Source organism: Tachysurus fulvidraco, chromosome 1, assembly GCF_022655615.1.
Source record: "Tachysurus fulvidraco isolate hzauxx_2018 chromosome 1, HZAU_PFXX_2.0, whole genome shotgun sequence".
NCBI classification, from domain to species: Eukaryota; Metazoa; Chordata; class Actinopteri; order Siluriformes; family Bagridae; genus Tachysurus; species Tachysurus fulvidraco.
The window spans coordinates 13,797,376-13,814,680 of NC_062518.1; the positions used below are offsets into that span (position 1 = coordinate 13,797,376).

Here is a 17,305-nt window from a genome sequence, read left to right on the forward strand (position 1 = left end):
GGTTCCTTTTCTTTTGCGCTACAAGAAGTGGAAAAAAATGTGATCTTACTGACCTTGATGACGGAGTGGAAAATATTGCTTATCATTAACTGGTCAGTTTCGGTAGCAACACTAGACACAGATTTATTGGAGGACAGAAGCAGAACTTCAGCCACTGCAATGTTCCACATAGTATTTTTTTCATTTTGCTTACCTCAGTTTATTAGAAGCAAATATTTTATTCAATATTTCTGTTCTAAATAAAGCCCTGAGTTTCTGTTCTTGGGCAATAGAAATTTTACTTACCAAAGGTGGTTCTTTTGCCAAAGAAAATAACTCTTTAATTCCAAAAATTCGTAAGGTGAAATCTGTAACATTTCTGTTTGGTAATTTTATCTCAATGTAGATAATGTTGTAATGTTGTGAGATGTTTTTGGAATGACGTTTATGAATTTTAGAAAAGATCAGATATTTTTTAATTACATTTGTGAAATAATTAAAACTGAAATGATATAGAATATTCAATTCAAGTTTATTTGTATAGCGCTTTTTACAATAGACATTGTCTCAAAGCAGCTTTACAGAACATAAACACAGAGCAGAAGGTAAACATAATTAATGATAAAGGATTTAACGAATAATAAAAGAAATAAGAATTAACAGAATAAAAATTCTAGATTATTATTAGATGTATATAGTTCACAGTGTGTATGTATTTATTCCCCTATGAGCAAGTCTGAGATGACTCAGGCAGCAGTGGCAAGGAAAAACTCCCTTGAATTGGTAAAGGAAGAAACCTTGAGAGGAACCGGACTCAAGGGGGAACCCATCCTCATATGGGTGACACTGGGGGTGTGATTGTAATATACAGTCAGTTAAATGTTGTATTGGTGTGAGGTTCAAGGACTTCTGATCTCCTGAGTACCACAGAGTCTAACTGGAGATGTCTCAGGATTCTTAGAGTCGGCCTCGGCTCAGTGGACGTCCAAAGGCTTCGTCCCACAGAGGACGTTGGGAGCTGGTACAATGTCTGGATGCCTCGGGATAGGTACAAAGAGAGAAGCAGTGGAAAGGGATTAACATATCTGCTGTTCATAAAAATGTGCTGGTCTGATGTACTGGTGCATGATATTATGGGATGTATTATGTGTACGCCTGACTAAAGAGATGAGTTTTTAATCTACATTTAAACTGGGAAAGTGTGTCTGCGCCCCGAACACTATCAGGAAGACTATTCCAAAGTTTGGGAGCTAAATAAGAAAACGCTCTACCACCTTTAGTAGACTTAGATATTCTGGGAACTACCAAAAGTCCTGAGTTTTGTGATCTCAGAGAGCGTGAAGGATTGTAACGTGTTAAAATATCACCGTCCGAATATTCATAGTGTTTTCAATACTATATACAAATTTTCAAAACACATTCTGTTTTTCTTGAAATAAATAAATTTGCTGTATTTCTTGTCTAAATTTGCATCTTTAGATTTGCATCTAAATTTGCATCGAATCTCAAAAAAAAAATTGTACTACTTAATACTATTAATGGACCGCAGATTATAAAAGAAATACAACTGTGTATTTACTGTACATGTGTAATGAGTTTGTCTGTGTTTCTGCCCTGTTTCTGTCTGCTGTCTTGCCCTGCTGTTAATTGTTTGCTCCGCCCACTCATTGGTTACCATGGACACTAACATACTGAAGCTTTCCTCCAGGTGTGTTGTCTTTGTCTCTGATTGTCTCCGCTTTGTGATTGGTTCCTGTTTCCTATATCTACTGTTTGTTCACTTCCCGGGTGTTAGTCATTGTTGGTATGTTGTGTGTCCATGTCCCCTGTGTGCTCTGTGTTCTGCCTTGTGTTGCCTGCCTGTTTATCTGTGTTTTGAATTTAAACTTTAAACTGCACTTGGATCCTCACTCGCCTTTGTCTTATCGTGACAACATGAGCTAGGAGACACTTAATATTGCTCGAAATAATCCATAGCAATCGCAATTACAGCTCTATAAAGGTGATACTTTACTCTCAACATGTTGCTGATAAAAAAAATTTTTATAACCTTAGTAAAGATTATCCTCGATCTGGATACAATTTCATTCTGTGACACCTGGATACTTGGAAGTATAATTGAAAGCTGATACAAGTATTAAAAGTAAATATTTTATTCAACATTTCTGGTGTGTTTATTCCTTTTTTTACTTTCTGACTAAGATTTTGTGTTGTAATTCAAAAGTTATGAGTTATAAAAAAAAATGCTGCAGCAAAATCAAGCTTCAAAAAAGCTGCAGCAAAATCAAGCATGTGTTGTGTTTTTTCTGTGGGGGGAAAAATAGAAAATAGGAAAAAACATGATTTTAAAATTTCAAACCCAAAAAAGATTCAGATTTTATGTAAATTAAGCAAAACTTTAAAATATGAGATGAGATTCAAGAAAAGTAGACATTTTGAGGTTAATCTCAGGAAACCGGGGTATCTGGAGGAAACCCCCAAAGCAAAGTGGGAATACAGTATGCAAACTCAATGCATGCACTGTGGCGGAAGTTCGTAGTGTGAGGCATTTGTGTAAACCACTAAACTACCATACCATATACTCCAGTTATACCATAGAAATTACAATTACCTCATTTAAGATTGTGGAATATCCTATAAAACGTGGCATTTTCCTAACGTTCAGTCACTTTTGCCGTCTGTTGTAGAAGGATCCTAGACCTGCAGTACTGGCGATATGCAAATAAATGGCAGTGGAAGTAGAATTTGTGACAACGTGCACAGTAACTGGGCCACATATCTGAGGTGCGTTCAACTAACACTGGTGTGTCATTTTAAAATGTTGACCTGTAATGTAGATGTTTCATCTCTTAATTAGTGAATGCAAGTGTTTATATATACGCACTTGTAGTGATTGTATTTTTATCCCTACAATCCCCTAGGACTGTGTGCTTCTCTCTCTTTCTCTCACACCCACACATACACTTCTTTACACTTCCGTGTTCAGGCTTATCTGGAAAGGGTAATACCAAGGATCTGATTTGACCAAATTACACAGTTATTGCACTCAGGCTGTCATGACTATTGTCAGAAGATTCCAGCCTCAGCACTGCCAAAGTGTCCCTTGAGCCTAAGGGCCAGTGACACTTTCTGAGCCCTAACAAGCTGGAATATGCGAGAAAAAGCATTTCACTGTGCTGAAATGTATATGTGACAAATAATGGCTTCTTTCTTCTTTTTTTATGAATTCAAATTGCAGTTACATTTGCCGCTGTTTGTCCACCAGATGTCGCTGTTTTTCGACACATCAGCTTAAAATGCATGCGTTTACACACTTTAGGTTTTGTGTCAGTGTCATATATTTTTGTAAAAGCTCCATTTAGCTTCACTTGCACTTTTAAATGCAGGTCTTACCCTAAACACAGACAAGCTACTCCACAAAATACACTAAAAAACCTACTAAACAAATATGTAAACTACATTTTAAAATAAGCCTGTGCTTTAAATCTAACATATTTGTGATTGTTATCTTCTATGGGTCCCATTTTGATGCCTCATTGTACACTTGGATGGTTATCTAAGAAGGGAATAAAACTCTTGGGAGCATGATGTTATAGGAAAATAATCAATGCCGTTATGCATGATGAGAAATGGAGTTGCTAACTTTACCAGGCTAGTGTTGGTTATTTTAAAATCAGTTAGAACTGAAAAATTAATGTACTTGTGTAAAGGGACATTATAAACCTTTACAGGCCCAGCTTATTATTCTGTTGTTCACCTTAAAGCACATTATTCAGTAATTTCTACAAATGCAGCTTTTTGTTCCATCACTGAACAACCAAAGCCAGGCACAAAAATACATTAATGCACACTCCCACCATCCACCTGAACAGGGCTATCAAGTATCACACATTGAGCATGACAGTCACTCATTTGGGTCTTTTGTCATGCTCTCCTGCCACAAATTGTATTTCTCGCGCAGAAAAACTTACTATTACACCAAAATGTACGGCTCTCTCTATGGAACTGGGCAGGAATCAAGCACGTCTCCCCTGGAGATCTTAGTCGAGCCTGCTCAGAACAAGTAGTCTAGGCCTGTGGTTCATCTGAGAAAACATCTGAGTAATAGAGGCCCCTGCTTCCTTTTTGGACTGGATTGAACCAATATGGGAGGCTATCAATGATCGCAGCCTTGGTTTTAGTGCTTCCACATTCTAATGCTGATGCCCAGAGGGTATTTTTTGATGGTCAGTTTGAACAGAAGCTCAACACGAAACAGCTTGTCTATGGATGGGACATTGTCCTCAGTCATGACCCTAAAAATGGCTGGGCTTTAGCCAAACTGTTTTAAATGGGAGCCAACATTACAAATGATAAAGGAGTCCAAAAAGGCAACAAACACTTACAATAAACAACGCCAGTCATAATCTTTCTCTCTCTCACACACAATCACAAACACACACACACACACACACACACACACATACACACACACACAAATTAATAATTGGAAATTGAACAAATACTTTGTATCTGGTTAAAATGCGGTCAGTGATCCTGGTGAAATCCTGATCCTGAGAGAGAGAGAGAGAGAGAGAGAGAGAGAGAGAGAGAGAGAGAGAGACCCTACATAAATGACTAAAAGCATTTCAATACACCGTTTTTCTGCTTAATTATGTAGCCAAACCAAACAGCAAACAAACAAACAAAAAGTATTACTTTTGAGTAGACTAATGATTGTGAACAATTGTGTCTGAAGTATGATTAATTAGCTGTGTACTATAGCGCGGGTCTGTGCAGTGCACATTCTCTCCCACAGACTCCATCCCGCGTTTTCACTCTCTCCTTTAAAACCCCTCCAAAGCGTTGGATGAAAAAAAGGGAAAAGGTAGCAGCTCAGCGAAAGGCGTGCAGGAATCAGGAGGAGGAGAGAGGAGACTTTCATTGGGGGGAAACCGCCGCCTCCAGCGCACTCCATCCCGATGTGATGAAGTGAGATGGAAGAAGCCATGGAGGTCTGGATGGTGGATCCATGGAGCTTGGCTTAAATTTTCAAGGTTGTTTTTTAACATTTCCCCTTCGGATTAGTTTGCAGCGGCTGCTGGTGGTGGTGGTGGTGGTGGTGGGAAGGAGTACAGAGCGGTTTTGGGTTTGCAAAAAAATGCCTTTCGCCAAACGGATCGTGGAGCCGCAGCTGCTGTGCAGGCACACCGTTCCCAACGATGAGGGCTTGCTCTTCGAGGACCTGCGCTCCATCAGCAACGTGGCGCTCGCGCGCAGTCTCCGCCAACTCGCCGACCTGGCCAGACACGCGTGCTCCATCTTCCAGGAGCTCGAAGACGACGTCGTCGCCACGAGCCAGCGCGTGCGCCTGCTGCAAGGCAAAATAGGCCAAATGCAGCAGACCGCCGCCGCGCTTGATCCCAAACTGGAAGCTGTGCGTAAGTAGACGCGCGCTTGATTTCTCATGCGTATCGATTCTGATACATTGCAATATGTTTAATAAGTCCTTAAGGTATCTGGTGAGCTTTTGATACCCCTCCCCTTTCTTTATCCTTCCACATTATCATGTATCACACGCCTGCATGCGTAACCAGCACCTGCGTCGCGCCCCGGTTGCGCTTTCGCCTCCCAATGATCTAAACTGCCACTAAACACTCGAGCTCTAATGGATTTGTCGATTTTAACACGTTGAGGTGGTCACGAGTAAGTGGTGCTGATCATTCTCGGCGGTTTCTGTGCTGTTTCGGAGGAGGAAGGTGCGCCATGGCTTCTCTGCGCTTATTAACATGGAAAATGCATCCACTGCATACACATGCCAGGCATCGTTACTGTTTTTTATAGCCGTTTCTTTCGAATTGGATGAAGACCAATAATGTAGGAAGCGTACTGTATATGCATGACGATGGCGTTATGGATGGTAATGAAGTGCATCGCTGTAACACATGGGCACGTTCATGCATCTTTAATTAACATCTGCCAGTCTGATATGAAGGGGTTGTGAGAGAATGCTGTGTTGTTTTCAGTTCCAAGATGATGTTCAGGTGCAGCCGGAGATGCAGTGAACCAAGTGCTCCAGTTCCTGCCTTCAAACCAAATGCACTGTGGTGCTGTGATATGTGACCATGGCTTTCATTTTCACAGATGTGTTATGACCTGTTTCGAAGCATTCTCTGAGCGACAACACAAACTGATTTGAACATGGAAAGATTAACCATGTAGGTCAAACGACAGAATGATTTTTTTTCTTACTGTAGGTAGGGTCTGATCAAGAGAGAACCTTTTTCTTGCTCCATCCACTCTCTTAGACTGACACTTCATCACTTGCAGGACTGCTAGTCAAACCAAGAAAGCACTTGAAATAAAAAAAAATCTGTTAGCACTAATAATGAGCAATAATGGACTTAGACATTTCCTGAATGTCGTTCTGAGGTATCTAGAAACTTAAAGTACAGGTTTACTATGTAACCTTAAACCTTAATGAACAGGTTTATTATGTGTGGCCTGGCTGGCTCGCCATCTTTGCTTCGAGAGTGTGTCTGCTTTTGTTATGTATCAAAGTCCCAGTGTGGGTTCTCTTTGTTGAAAGTCCCCCAGAGAGCTTTGACAGGACTATGATAGCACCAACAGACTGGCTGGCCTTATAGTTCCACCCCTCCCCAAGCCCCCTTTGGCTAGTGAGTCTGAAAGTCCCTCCATAAGGACAAAGGTCATGTCAGCCACGAGCTTTAATGTAATGGTTGTTCTTAGTTCAGGTAGCCAAACAGTCTCTGAAAGATTGCCTCCAAGTTTATAATTGCACTTCCAGAGCCAACTTTGAACACATGGGTCAAATCTTAGGAAGATTAAGAATGCTGAATGTGAAGCTGTCAGTTTGAGGTAAGGAAGTGATTTCAAACTGGACTTGAAGTTCGTTTTCTCACTGAACTTGTTGTAAGCTCAAACAGATTGTGTTAAGATCAAGCTTGCACTCAAAAGGTGCATCCAAAATCACATACTTACGTGACCCGAGGTAGTTCGGATAAGCGGTAGAAAATGAATGAATGAATGAATGAATGAACATATTTATCGTTCTGTAGTCTTTATGTTTATGCTGAAAATTTAAAAAAAAAAAGTGAACTTCAAGTACCCAGATGATGTGTTTATCCATTCTTAAAAAAAAACAAAAAACAAGTGTGGAACGTTGGACACTTGGACTCAACAGCTTTGCTTCCACAGTGGAAGTGGCAGAGCTCCAAGGTGCTGGGGCTTGATGAGAAAAAAAATTCAAGATGGCTGACAACACTCTTGTAGACAAGATGTCTAACAAATGACACTTAAATTCTGCTAAAACTAGCTTATATCAGTGTTTCATTTGACGATACAACCCTTCTAGAATCCCTACACTAGACAGTAGAGTAAATAGTCCATAGTGTCAGCGCAAAATCATGTAGGATGCAGCTAATTAATACACTTGGACTTTTGGTACGGAATCCTTATATGAATAATGCAGAAAAAAACAAACTGGCCAAAATTGTCACATCTCATTTTTTTTGTGTGTGTGTGTGAAGCAGTATCTGATGGATTAGAAAGTGTAAAAAAATTGTACTCTTCAATATGGAATAGAAGAATTCTGATTTGGAATGAGACTCCAAGGCAGGATCTTTGTAGCTTTTCCACCAGGGAAAAGTCTTTAAAGACAGAGGACTTTTTCTTTGTAACACAAGCTGCATTTATTTGTATTCATAACTTTAAGAGAGGAACTTGAGGAAAGGAACAACTTATTTATTTCCACAGTATTCAGTGGATAAGATAAACATGAAGTGTTGGTAAACACTTTGGGATGTTCCACTCCATTGTGTTTTATTCCTAAAATCTCCCTACCATAACAGAGATGTGAAAAGTACCATTCAGCTTAGTGTGTTGACATGACAAGTGTGTTGACATGTTCAAGGTGTGGGGTCGGCCTGACCTGAGCTGGTGTGATTAATTGCTAATGAAACTCTGACACAAGCTTGTGTAAACATGCTAAATAAAAAAAAAAAAAAACAAGAGCAAGTGTGTGGTCCCGGGAAGTGTGTGTGTCTGTTTGTTTTTATGTGGGTTGGTGTATAATATCCCATGCAAACATCTAATAAGAGGAGACAAACTAAGCCGTTTTGCGAAGCCTGCTGCGTTTTTCAGTCAAAATAAACAAGCTAAAGTGTACGGTCTCAGTCTGAGACTGAGCTTAAAAAAGCCTTGGCTTTAGTAAGGCTGTAATTTCTGTGGCAGACACTTTATTCCCAGTCAAAGAGTCAAACATAGAAATTAGGTTAATGCTACAATCAGAAATTGTTGATGCAAACACTTCTAATTTCTGCTCAATCTAAGTTAGCATTACACAAACACACTAGCGAGAAACAAATCGAGTTGGTCAGTGGACGAGAAAAAATGGTCAAAACATAATGCAGGGCAAGAGATATTTCATATTATATGAAACTCCATAAGGAATAAAACTCATTGTTCCTGTGTCAGTGAACATAATATAACTAGCTTATAATAGCTAATAATTGCTTTCCTCTCTGATACTGGAGACCCATCTCAACATAGTTACACGTGTTTCGAAATGCAGAGTGGTCATACTAGTCGTAGCAAACAAGTTGCTATGGAAATGATAAACCATTTGTGGAAATGCATTACTTCTACTGCATCTTGAAGTTTTATGTTAGAACTACTATCAGTGCTGCTGCTGTTTTTAACCACTAATCAACACCTGCTGAGCAATCAGAATCAGATCAGGAATTCTACTGCCGTGTGGTATAAATCAGACATGGATTCATCTATCATTCCCAAAGCCATTACAGTCCTGCTGATGGTCCTGTACAGAAGGGAGGAAATTACAAAGGTGTGTGAGTGCTCAGGATGTGTGGTTTAGCTTGAGGCTATGGAGTGTTTGAAGCAAAGATGATTACGGTACTTTGGAAATATATGACGAAGCAGAAATATAGACTTGTACCTTCCCATGGCTGCTTTTTTTTTATCTTTTCCAGTTAACAAGCTAGGCGTCATTGTATTGGTTGGTTTGTTTTTCTGATCATGATGAATTGTTTTTCAAGAAGAAGTCCTGCTCCAGGTTTCAGCTAATTTGTTTTTTGTTTTTTTTTGTAACTGTAATTTGTAGGAATTCAAAGCAGTTCTACTGAAATCAGGATGTTTGAGCTTGGCTGAAATGGATAAAATACAGAAGAACATGTTTGATACTGGAGATTCAGTACACCAGCAGAATTCCAGGGATTCCACAGTGTGCGGTATTTTACAAAGGGTCTGGATCAGCAGCTTGTGCGCTGCTTTTGCCATGTAAAAGCTGCGAGGCAGCCATGTCCTCAACTCTGTGTCTGCTTAGTAACAGAAACCTGAGGGAGATGTGACCAAACCTTTTACCAGGCTTCACTGCTGCAACTCTTCTTCCTCATTTTTTTCCTTAAAACCCCACTTCCTCTTTCTCTCTCACTCTTGCTCAGCTTAGAGTGGCCTTGCAGCCAAATTCATTGTCCTTTTTGTTTATTAGGTCAGTGAATATAGAGGCACACATTGGTGCTTGTGGACAGGCAAACAGAACTGAATGCACACATTACGCTTCTTACTTCGAGTAATAGCTAAAAGAATAGCAGTGTGCCATTCTGATGTTGGATATCATCCACAGGCCTCCAGTGACCTGGAAGCGAAGGAGCTACAGAAAAAACATCACCCTTGTTGCTTCGGACAGCATTGCCGAGAGCTGAGCTCTGATTGTTCAGCCTCTGGTCTTACAGCATAAGTGCTTTTACAGTTTTACACACAGACACACACACACAGACTCAAAAAAGCACAGAAATATAGTGGAGCATACTTCTCGAGGAATGCTTTAATTAGTTCTACAACCAGAGCACTTTAATATTATGTTATTTTCCTGTTGTACATTTAAATGGTGACTCATAAGAGGTTTTCTTTTTTTTTTTTCTATCAAGACTAAACCCTTCATATTGTGGACCAAATCATGGTATTATTGATCATTCTCATCTGCTAGGTTTATGTGGAAAAATAAATTTTATAATCCACATTATTAACTTATACAACAGTGCTGTTGAACATTAAAAAATCTTTAATTTCATTGGTCAGATCTTGATTACTATTCTTCAACAATGTAAGGCCGGTTCTGATACTTTATCATTTCTATAGTCAAACAGTTCTAGACTTATAGACTTATTAGTCTTGCATTGCCAGAGGGTCTTGACTATATAGCAGGTTTTATTGGCCACGGATTGCCCAAGAGAAATCTGACTGACTGACATGTGAAGCGAACAGATTGGGTTTTTTTCAGCGCCATGTTTAGGCAGATGAAAATGTAAAGAAAATGGGCTAAATGTTGTTGTGCAACCACATATTTATTTAAGTGAAAAATCAAATTCGTGAAAATGAATGAGTCTATACCATGGAAGTCACATCTTTTGGAATATCCACCATTTAGCAAATCCCCATAAGTGCCCATTATCACAGTTATAAACAAAATTTCCATAAGGAAAGTAGAGGAAAGTCATATCGGGTGTATTGTTAAAGGCAGAACACATGACTCCTAGAAATCCTGCAAAATCCATCCAATCAGATGATGACTTCAAACCTCCTAAAGTGGGTGTGACGTCTGAGGCTAAGACTGTAGACAAATATAGACTTGAATGGCACATATGTGAGTTTTTTTGTTTAGGATGCATATATTTAACATTTACAAAGTTGTTGGGATTTGTCAATAAGGGAGCCTTTTGCATCTTGTACTTTCTCAGTTGTCTCAATGACAATCTGCATTTTTCTGTCTTTATTAACCTCAAGGAAATAAAATAAGGTGAATAAATGTTTTTTATAGGTGCTATAAGGTGTATAGTGCTAAACAGGAATGAACTGTAGTTTGGTGGACGTTCCATAACGTTCATCCTAGCTAGAAATGAATATAAAGTCTTGAATATATGTTAAAATATTTATAATCGCTGTGACTAAGAGGAATAAAATGTTTCAGGAAATTAAAGAATTTTTAATTAATTTTAATTTAAATCCATTTCATGTCTGCATCGCATCACTCTCTTGTTTTTACTTACATACAGTAAATAGTGTTCTAGTGTATTTAAATACGTTTGGGTGGCATTTAGAAATCCTTAGTACCATTTTATCCTGGAATTCTATTCATGTAAATTGGAACCAAAATCTCTGGCTGTTGCAGAGAGAGTTTGCTAAATTGAATTAGAAATAGTCAGGATTGAGCTTCGGACCAACAAATGTGCTCCCCATTTGTATGTCTAAATTGTGCAAATGGTGCCACATTCCAATTTCACCCCAAGACATTTCTCTTGAAAGCTTGTAGACTTGTAATTACAGACTCATTGTGAGTAACTCCTGAGACACGCTGTTGATGTTAGGGCATCCTTTTTTTTTTTTATTACTGTCTCTGACACCGCCAGATGGATTAGTTCAAAGGGTCAAGAAGAGATTTTCACTGCAATGTTTGCCCTGAGGTGCACTTGCCCTAACAACGGGGTTAACATAACATGGTGGAAAGAAGTGTTAAACAACTTCCTCTCAAGCCATCCATCACGACACATCACAGGAAGGGCTGAGAGGCTACTCTTAAAGTCTGACGAATTGAAAATTTCAACCTGTATTTCTGCCTGATTAATCACGCGATCACGGTCTTCGCATGCCTGTTTATTATTAAACATGATGTGGTTCACTGAGTGTAGATAAATAGCTTTGCCTTGGCTAGATATTTTGCCAGGATGTATACATTTAAATTTGTAACCTCATTATACACTATATGACATAGACTATATGGCCAAGAACAGAAACCATGTTCTTCTTCCCCAAATTGTTTCAACAAAGTTGGAAGCACACAATTGTATACGATGTCTTTGTAATCTTTTTCACTGGATCTGTAACTAAGCAAGCTCCATAACAGCATGGTTTGCCAAGGTTGTCATAAAAGAACTTGGGTATCCCCAGTGAACACCAGATTTACCGCAGACCTCCTCCAGACCTTCTCAGTGTTTGATCTCACTGAAGGAACCCAAATCACATACACAGTAGATTTTAGCAGCAGCGGAGTAATTCTGGAATGAGATGCTCAAACATCAAATATGAGTCTAGCAATAGGATGTCCACAAACCATATACTATAAAACAAATCAGACAATTTGGTGGGATTTCACTTTTACCAACACTGTGTGTATATTATCAGCCTCTTCCACTCACATCTCAATCTCATCTGCTGCTGATTCACTTATAAATGGCTGCATCCTGCACTCACGTCTCATTCATTTGCCGAGCAACTTCATTATGTTTGTCTAAAAGCCTTAACATCGATATAATTTTTAAACCAGTCTAAGTACGACTCCTGACATTTTTTTAGGCTGTAGGATTTTTTCTACAAATCAGCCTCCTACAAAGGGCTTTTTGTTCTTGACTTTGCACACATCACCTCCCAGTTATTTCCTGAGAATCCAACCCCAATCACAATAAAGCTCTATCCAATTAATTGCCAATATATTTTCATATAAGTGCTTTGAAATGGGGTTATGAAAACCAATAAATTTGGTCTGGGTATTTAGCCGCTGTCACTCAAACATCTTACTGATGATGGAGAGTTGAAGATCCAAGCACATGTATAATCAGCATGGGCGTAAATTTCATTTAACAGTAGGGGGGGACAATAAATACAGTATAAAGTTTCTAATGAGCAATTTTTGAAGGGGGGACACAAATAATAGTCTAATTGTACTTATAAAGATATGTCCCCACAGTGAAAAAATTGGCTTTTATCATTATTATTGTGGCATGGAGACTGCATCATCATGGTTATTTTCAAAGTTTTTCTTCAAAGAAAATAAAACTATCATAAAAATAATCACAACAATAAAAACAAGGAATTAGGTTTAAAAAAGGTTTAAAATGTAAAAGGTGTTATTATTTAAACAGTTTAATTTTTTTCTTTTTTCTTTATTTTTTTTCTTTGTTTTAAATTACTGTATTGTTAAGCATTTAACTCTATGTTTCTATTTAGTAATTAAGAATATATGTCAATTTTTATTGAAATCATTAAAAAAACATTTATTGATTTAAATTGTTTTTATTGGAGTTTAGGTGTAACATTTAATGTAAAATATCTAATATAAATCTCTCAGAGAAAAAAAAAACACCTAGGTGGGATTGTAAAAAAAATCACACTTTTAAAGGTAATGTGAAGTAAAATCTGCATTTTAAAAATTATTTGCAAACAATATTACTTTAAATGTTTTATATTCTGTATTATTCACTTTTCACTATTACTCTCATCAGAACAGTCTAAACGTAGTTTTTTGCTTTATAGATATGTTATTTTAGGCATTAATGTCTATCAGAAGTATGAGTAAAAGTCTTTGAAACGTCACAGTGGGAAAAATGTCATGTTTTATTAAATGAATAACAATCAAAGAGAACATAACATTTAGATGTTTGGCAAAATAAAGTATGATATATTTTGGCTGTTTTGCCCATCAAACAAGGTCACACACACACAAGCGCACAGTGCCCTAGTGTTTTGACTGGCTCTAAACAAAGATAAACAAATGGATCTGGTAGAACACTCAAGCCCACAGTGACGACCCACCTTTCATCATTTATCAGTGTGAGAGCTCAAGGGAAGCCCTAAAAGCCCTCATCCTAAAAACATGACTCTAAAACTTCCCAGCATGCCTGCTTGGTGACTTGATGTGTGATTTGGGGGTTAGTGACAGGTGTTGTCTCACCCCTGAGGAATATGACTTGCTATGCTGACTTTCCATTACTTTATCTTTCACTCTGGAGCCTCACTGGCTCTTTGGTCTCTGAAGGTTTCACCTTTTCTGCCATTTTAAAATTATTCTCTCATTACCTTGAACTTAAAATGTGTCTGGACCAGACACACTTTAAGCAGACTTGCAAAGAGATTTAATAATCTTTTTTTTCCTAGTGGACATAAGCATGAATCTTTGAACACGCATGTACAGTAATTTACATATTTAATACCTCCCTGAATAAAAGAGCAGAGAGCCAAGAGAGGAACGTCGACAGTTTTTCTGCCTCTTAGCAGTCTCCGTGCCCTACTTTCAACCGGCTTCTGGGTTCGACAGTACTTTTAATGTTTAATGCCCTTTGATTTGCACTGGAGACACATCAAGGTTCTCAACAAGGCTTGTCATAGAGATGCTTGCTTGTATGATGGAGAGGTCTCATACACGCCCTAGAAAGAGAAGGTCGAATGGAGACGAAGATTTACGCCAGAGAGAAGAAGATATATCTTCATCCACAGGGAGTCAATGATGCCACCATTTTGATCAGTGCACACAAAGATGTGGCACTTTTTTTAATCAGCTATTTAAAAAATGAAAAATATACATACAAATTCTTAAATTAGGTAAAAAAATCTTAAACAGTCCTTCTAGGATTTCATTAATTTGTGAAACTACACATGTTTAGCCACAGCACTCTTTGATTCACATGCTTCAAATATAGACTACAGCTCTAATAGAAAGTCAACACATATGTGTCTTCACTGCCATTTCACCAACTTGATTAGTTTCACTCAAAAAAACACCAAAGTCAAATAAAAAAAAAAATCATGGATTTTTGGTTGCAACAATTGAGAGATTCAGATTTAAAATAGAAAAAATGGTACATAGAAGGCATCTCTAGAAAATTGTCCGTAGTGTGTGAGTGAATGAGAGTGTGTGTGTGTACCCTGCGATGGGTTGGCACTCCGTCCAGGATGTATCCTGCCTTGATGCCCGATGACGCCTGAGATAGGCACAGGCTCCCCATGACCCGAGGTAGTTTCGGATAAGCGGTAGAAAATGAGTGAGTGAGAGTGAGTGGTACATACACTCACTGCTTTTCTTTTCTTGTATTTCATATGTTTAAAGTTTGGCCTAAATAGTTGAAATTTGGACTTAAGCTTCTGAATCTTGTGGTTGTTCTTGAAGCTGTCTGATGCTAAAAAAATTTTAAGTATGCTAAACGTAAGTAGAAAACTTTCCATATTATTACAATATTTCCATTGATTTATTTCGTCTAGATTTTTTCATTTACTGAAAAATTTCCTGAATCCCAAATTGTCAAAGACTACAATGATTTTCCTTAAAGCTTTTTGTTCTACTATGGTTTATTAAATGCTTTGAAAAAGACCAGCATATTAGTTATGCAGGGAACATGTTTGCAACTGCGTGTCACCACAGGTTTCTGTGACTGATGAGAGGAATTCCGTTATCCATGCAGTCGGGGATGTGGGACCTGCTTCCTCTGGGCCTGTTGAAACCTGAAAGAATTCCCAGGTTGACTAAGACTAGTTTTTGGTTTGGAATTAGAGGGTAGGGGAAATAGTTGGTGGTCTAAGACTTGTTTCTTTAAGTTTAAGGTTCTTGACTGTGTCTATGAGGCGGCCAATATAATACATGGAGAATAATTACAGTAAATAATAAGGCAGCATTTTTTATCTTTAGGATTCATATTTCAGACTCTAGAATTGTAACACCTCATAGTGAAAAGAAATAAAATTCAGAAGCCTGTATTCATTTCTTCAGGTCTCCAGTGAAAACTTTATTTCCTACCTGCATTTTATTGTTTGATACCGTAGGAACAGTTTATGAAATAGCAGAGATGCTCAGTGCCTCTGGTGAGCGGACGTTAATAAACGAGTTAGCAGGCTTATACAAAGCCTAGCATCAGACAACCAATTTCCAAACTGATTAGTGGGTTGTCTTTAATTACTAGCATTAACATTAGTGCTACAAAGTTGCTAGACCTCCACAGGAGACAAATTACAAGTGTCACAAGACAAGAGAGTTCTTTGTTTGCTAGTGTAATCAGCTAGGAATGCCAACAAGTGCTAAGTAATCACAGCTCTGGTCGTAAATAACTGTAAAGACACAAAGGTCTGTAGTTTCTGAGTTTTTTGCTAGGATTTTCTTTAGCTTTCTTGGCCCTATATGGAAAGATTTAACCCAGTAAAATGGCTTGAATGATGGAAGTATGAGAGATTAGCCAGAGATTTAAAAGTAGCACAGGTTGTAACACATTTATGAAAAATGTGGGTCACACTACTTTTGCTGCAGCGTGGACCTCAATGAAATATTAATGCTGCTTATGGGTCTGATCACAGTGACTTTCATATTTGATCTGGTTTTCCTTCAGTAATGAGGATGTTATCAAAGATATCATGCAAATACTGTAAAGTTATTTTTATTTTAGGTTACCCTACGATACATAACAGACAATACAGAATTAGTGTAAATAGAAGTTTCCCACTTGGACACTGTGTAAGAACAAGCAGTCGCAATTACCACTGGGAGTAAATTTTTCAAGTGTGAAAATGGTCTATTTAAAAAAAATTACGGTATCTTCAACTGTGTAAGATGCTATCAATATAAAATCCACGACATCTTCATATTTATCACTTGAAGGTAGGATCACATGAAGGCTGTGTAGTGTATTTTTGGGCTTATCTAAGCCCACATACAGTATGGCCTCAGCTACAATTGTATATGTGTAACAAATGAGAAGACAACATGGGTGAGATCAAGGCACCAAAATTTGATGTATATTGGATTTAAATCATAAACAATTTTTTTATTGGACAATAAAGTCAAAATTTAAATCATAAAACACAATTAGTTAAGGATAGTTAAAGACTGGAGGAAGTAGAATCTCCATCATGCCATACGCCACCTTGCGGCCCTTGCAGCCTGGCAAGCCTACTGCCAGAAGATCTCATTGGCCTGATTGTGTAAGGTTAATACGTCAAAATGGACAAATTAGTCTGATGCTTGCATTGATCCTCTGAGACTGTTTGAGTATCACCATCAACCATACTGGGAGGTTCAATAGCAGGACTCTCTAAATGAGTGGCAGCATCATCAGCCACACTGGAAGACTCGATGACACGTTGAAATAGTCCTAGATAAGCTCTCAGTAACAGGCCAAGTCTCGTCAGTAAGCTGTAGAGCTTCTATGAACTCTATGTGCTCTGTGTCTGTTCGAGATAGAACTAAAATCAAAATTTACTAACACCAAGCTAAGAAAAACAAATGTGCATGTTTTGCAGAGAATGACTCATCTATGTTGTTCTCTCAGAAACAAACGAGCTGCTTACCAGACACAGCTGGGGGGGGAAATCCAGAAGGATGGGAACCATGCTAGATTGGGCTAGTCGGGACAATATGGTGATTGTAGTCAGATAGATTATTTTAGAGAATCAGTTTTCATCCAGTCTTTTATACCGCACAGCATGCGGTATAAAAGGTTATATCAGCTTCAGTATGTAGATTCATGTTGTTTGACGGTGATAGCAGAAGTTG

At 38.2% G+C, this 17,305-nt stretch overlaps 1 protein-coding gene across 4 annotated transcripts in view; it reads left to right on the plus strand.

Annotated features, from left to right (window-relative positions):
* Positions 1-4,816: 4,816 nt before the first annotated feature.
* nhsb (Nance-Horan syndrome b (congenital cataracts and dental anomalies)) overlaps positions 4,817-17,305 on the plus strand; it is a 51,946-nt gene continuing 39,457 nt past the window's right edge. For all 4 annotated transcript variants that reach the window (XM_027168413.2, XM_047801257.1, XM_047801255.1 and 1 more), the window contains exon 1: positions 4,817-5,399. In XM_027168413.2, the coding sequence (XP_027024214.1) occupies positions 4,991-5,399 (409 nt within the window). In that variant the 5' untranslated portion in view covers positions 4,817-4,990. The remainder of the gene's footprint in view (positions 5,400-17,305) is intronic.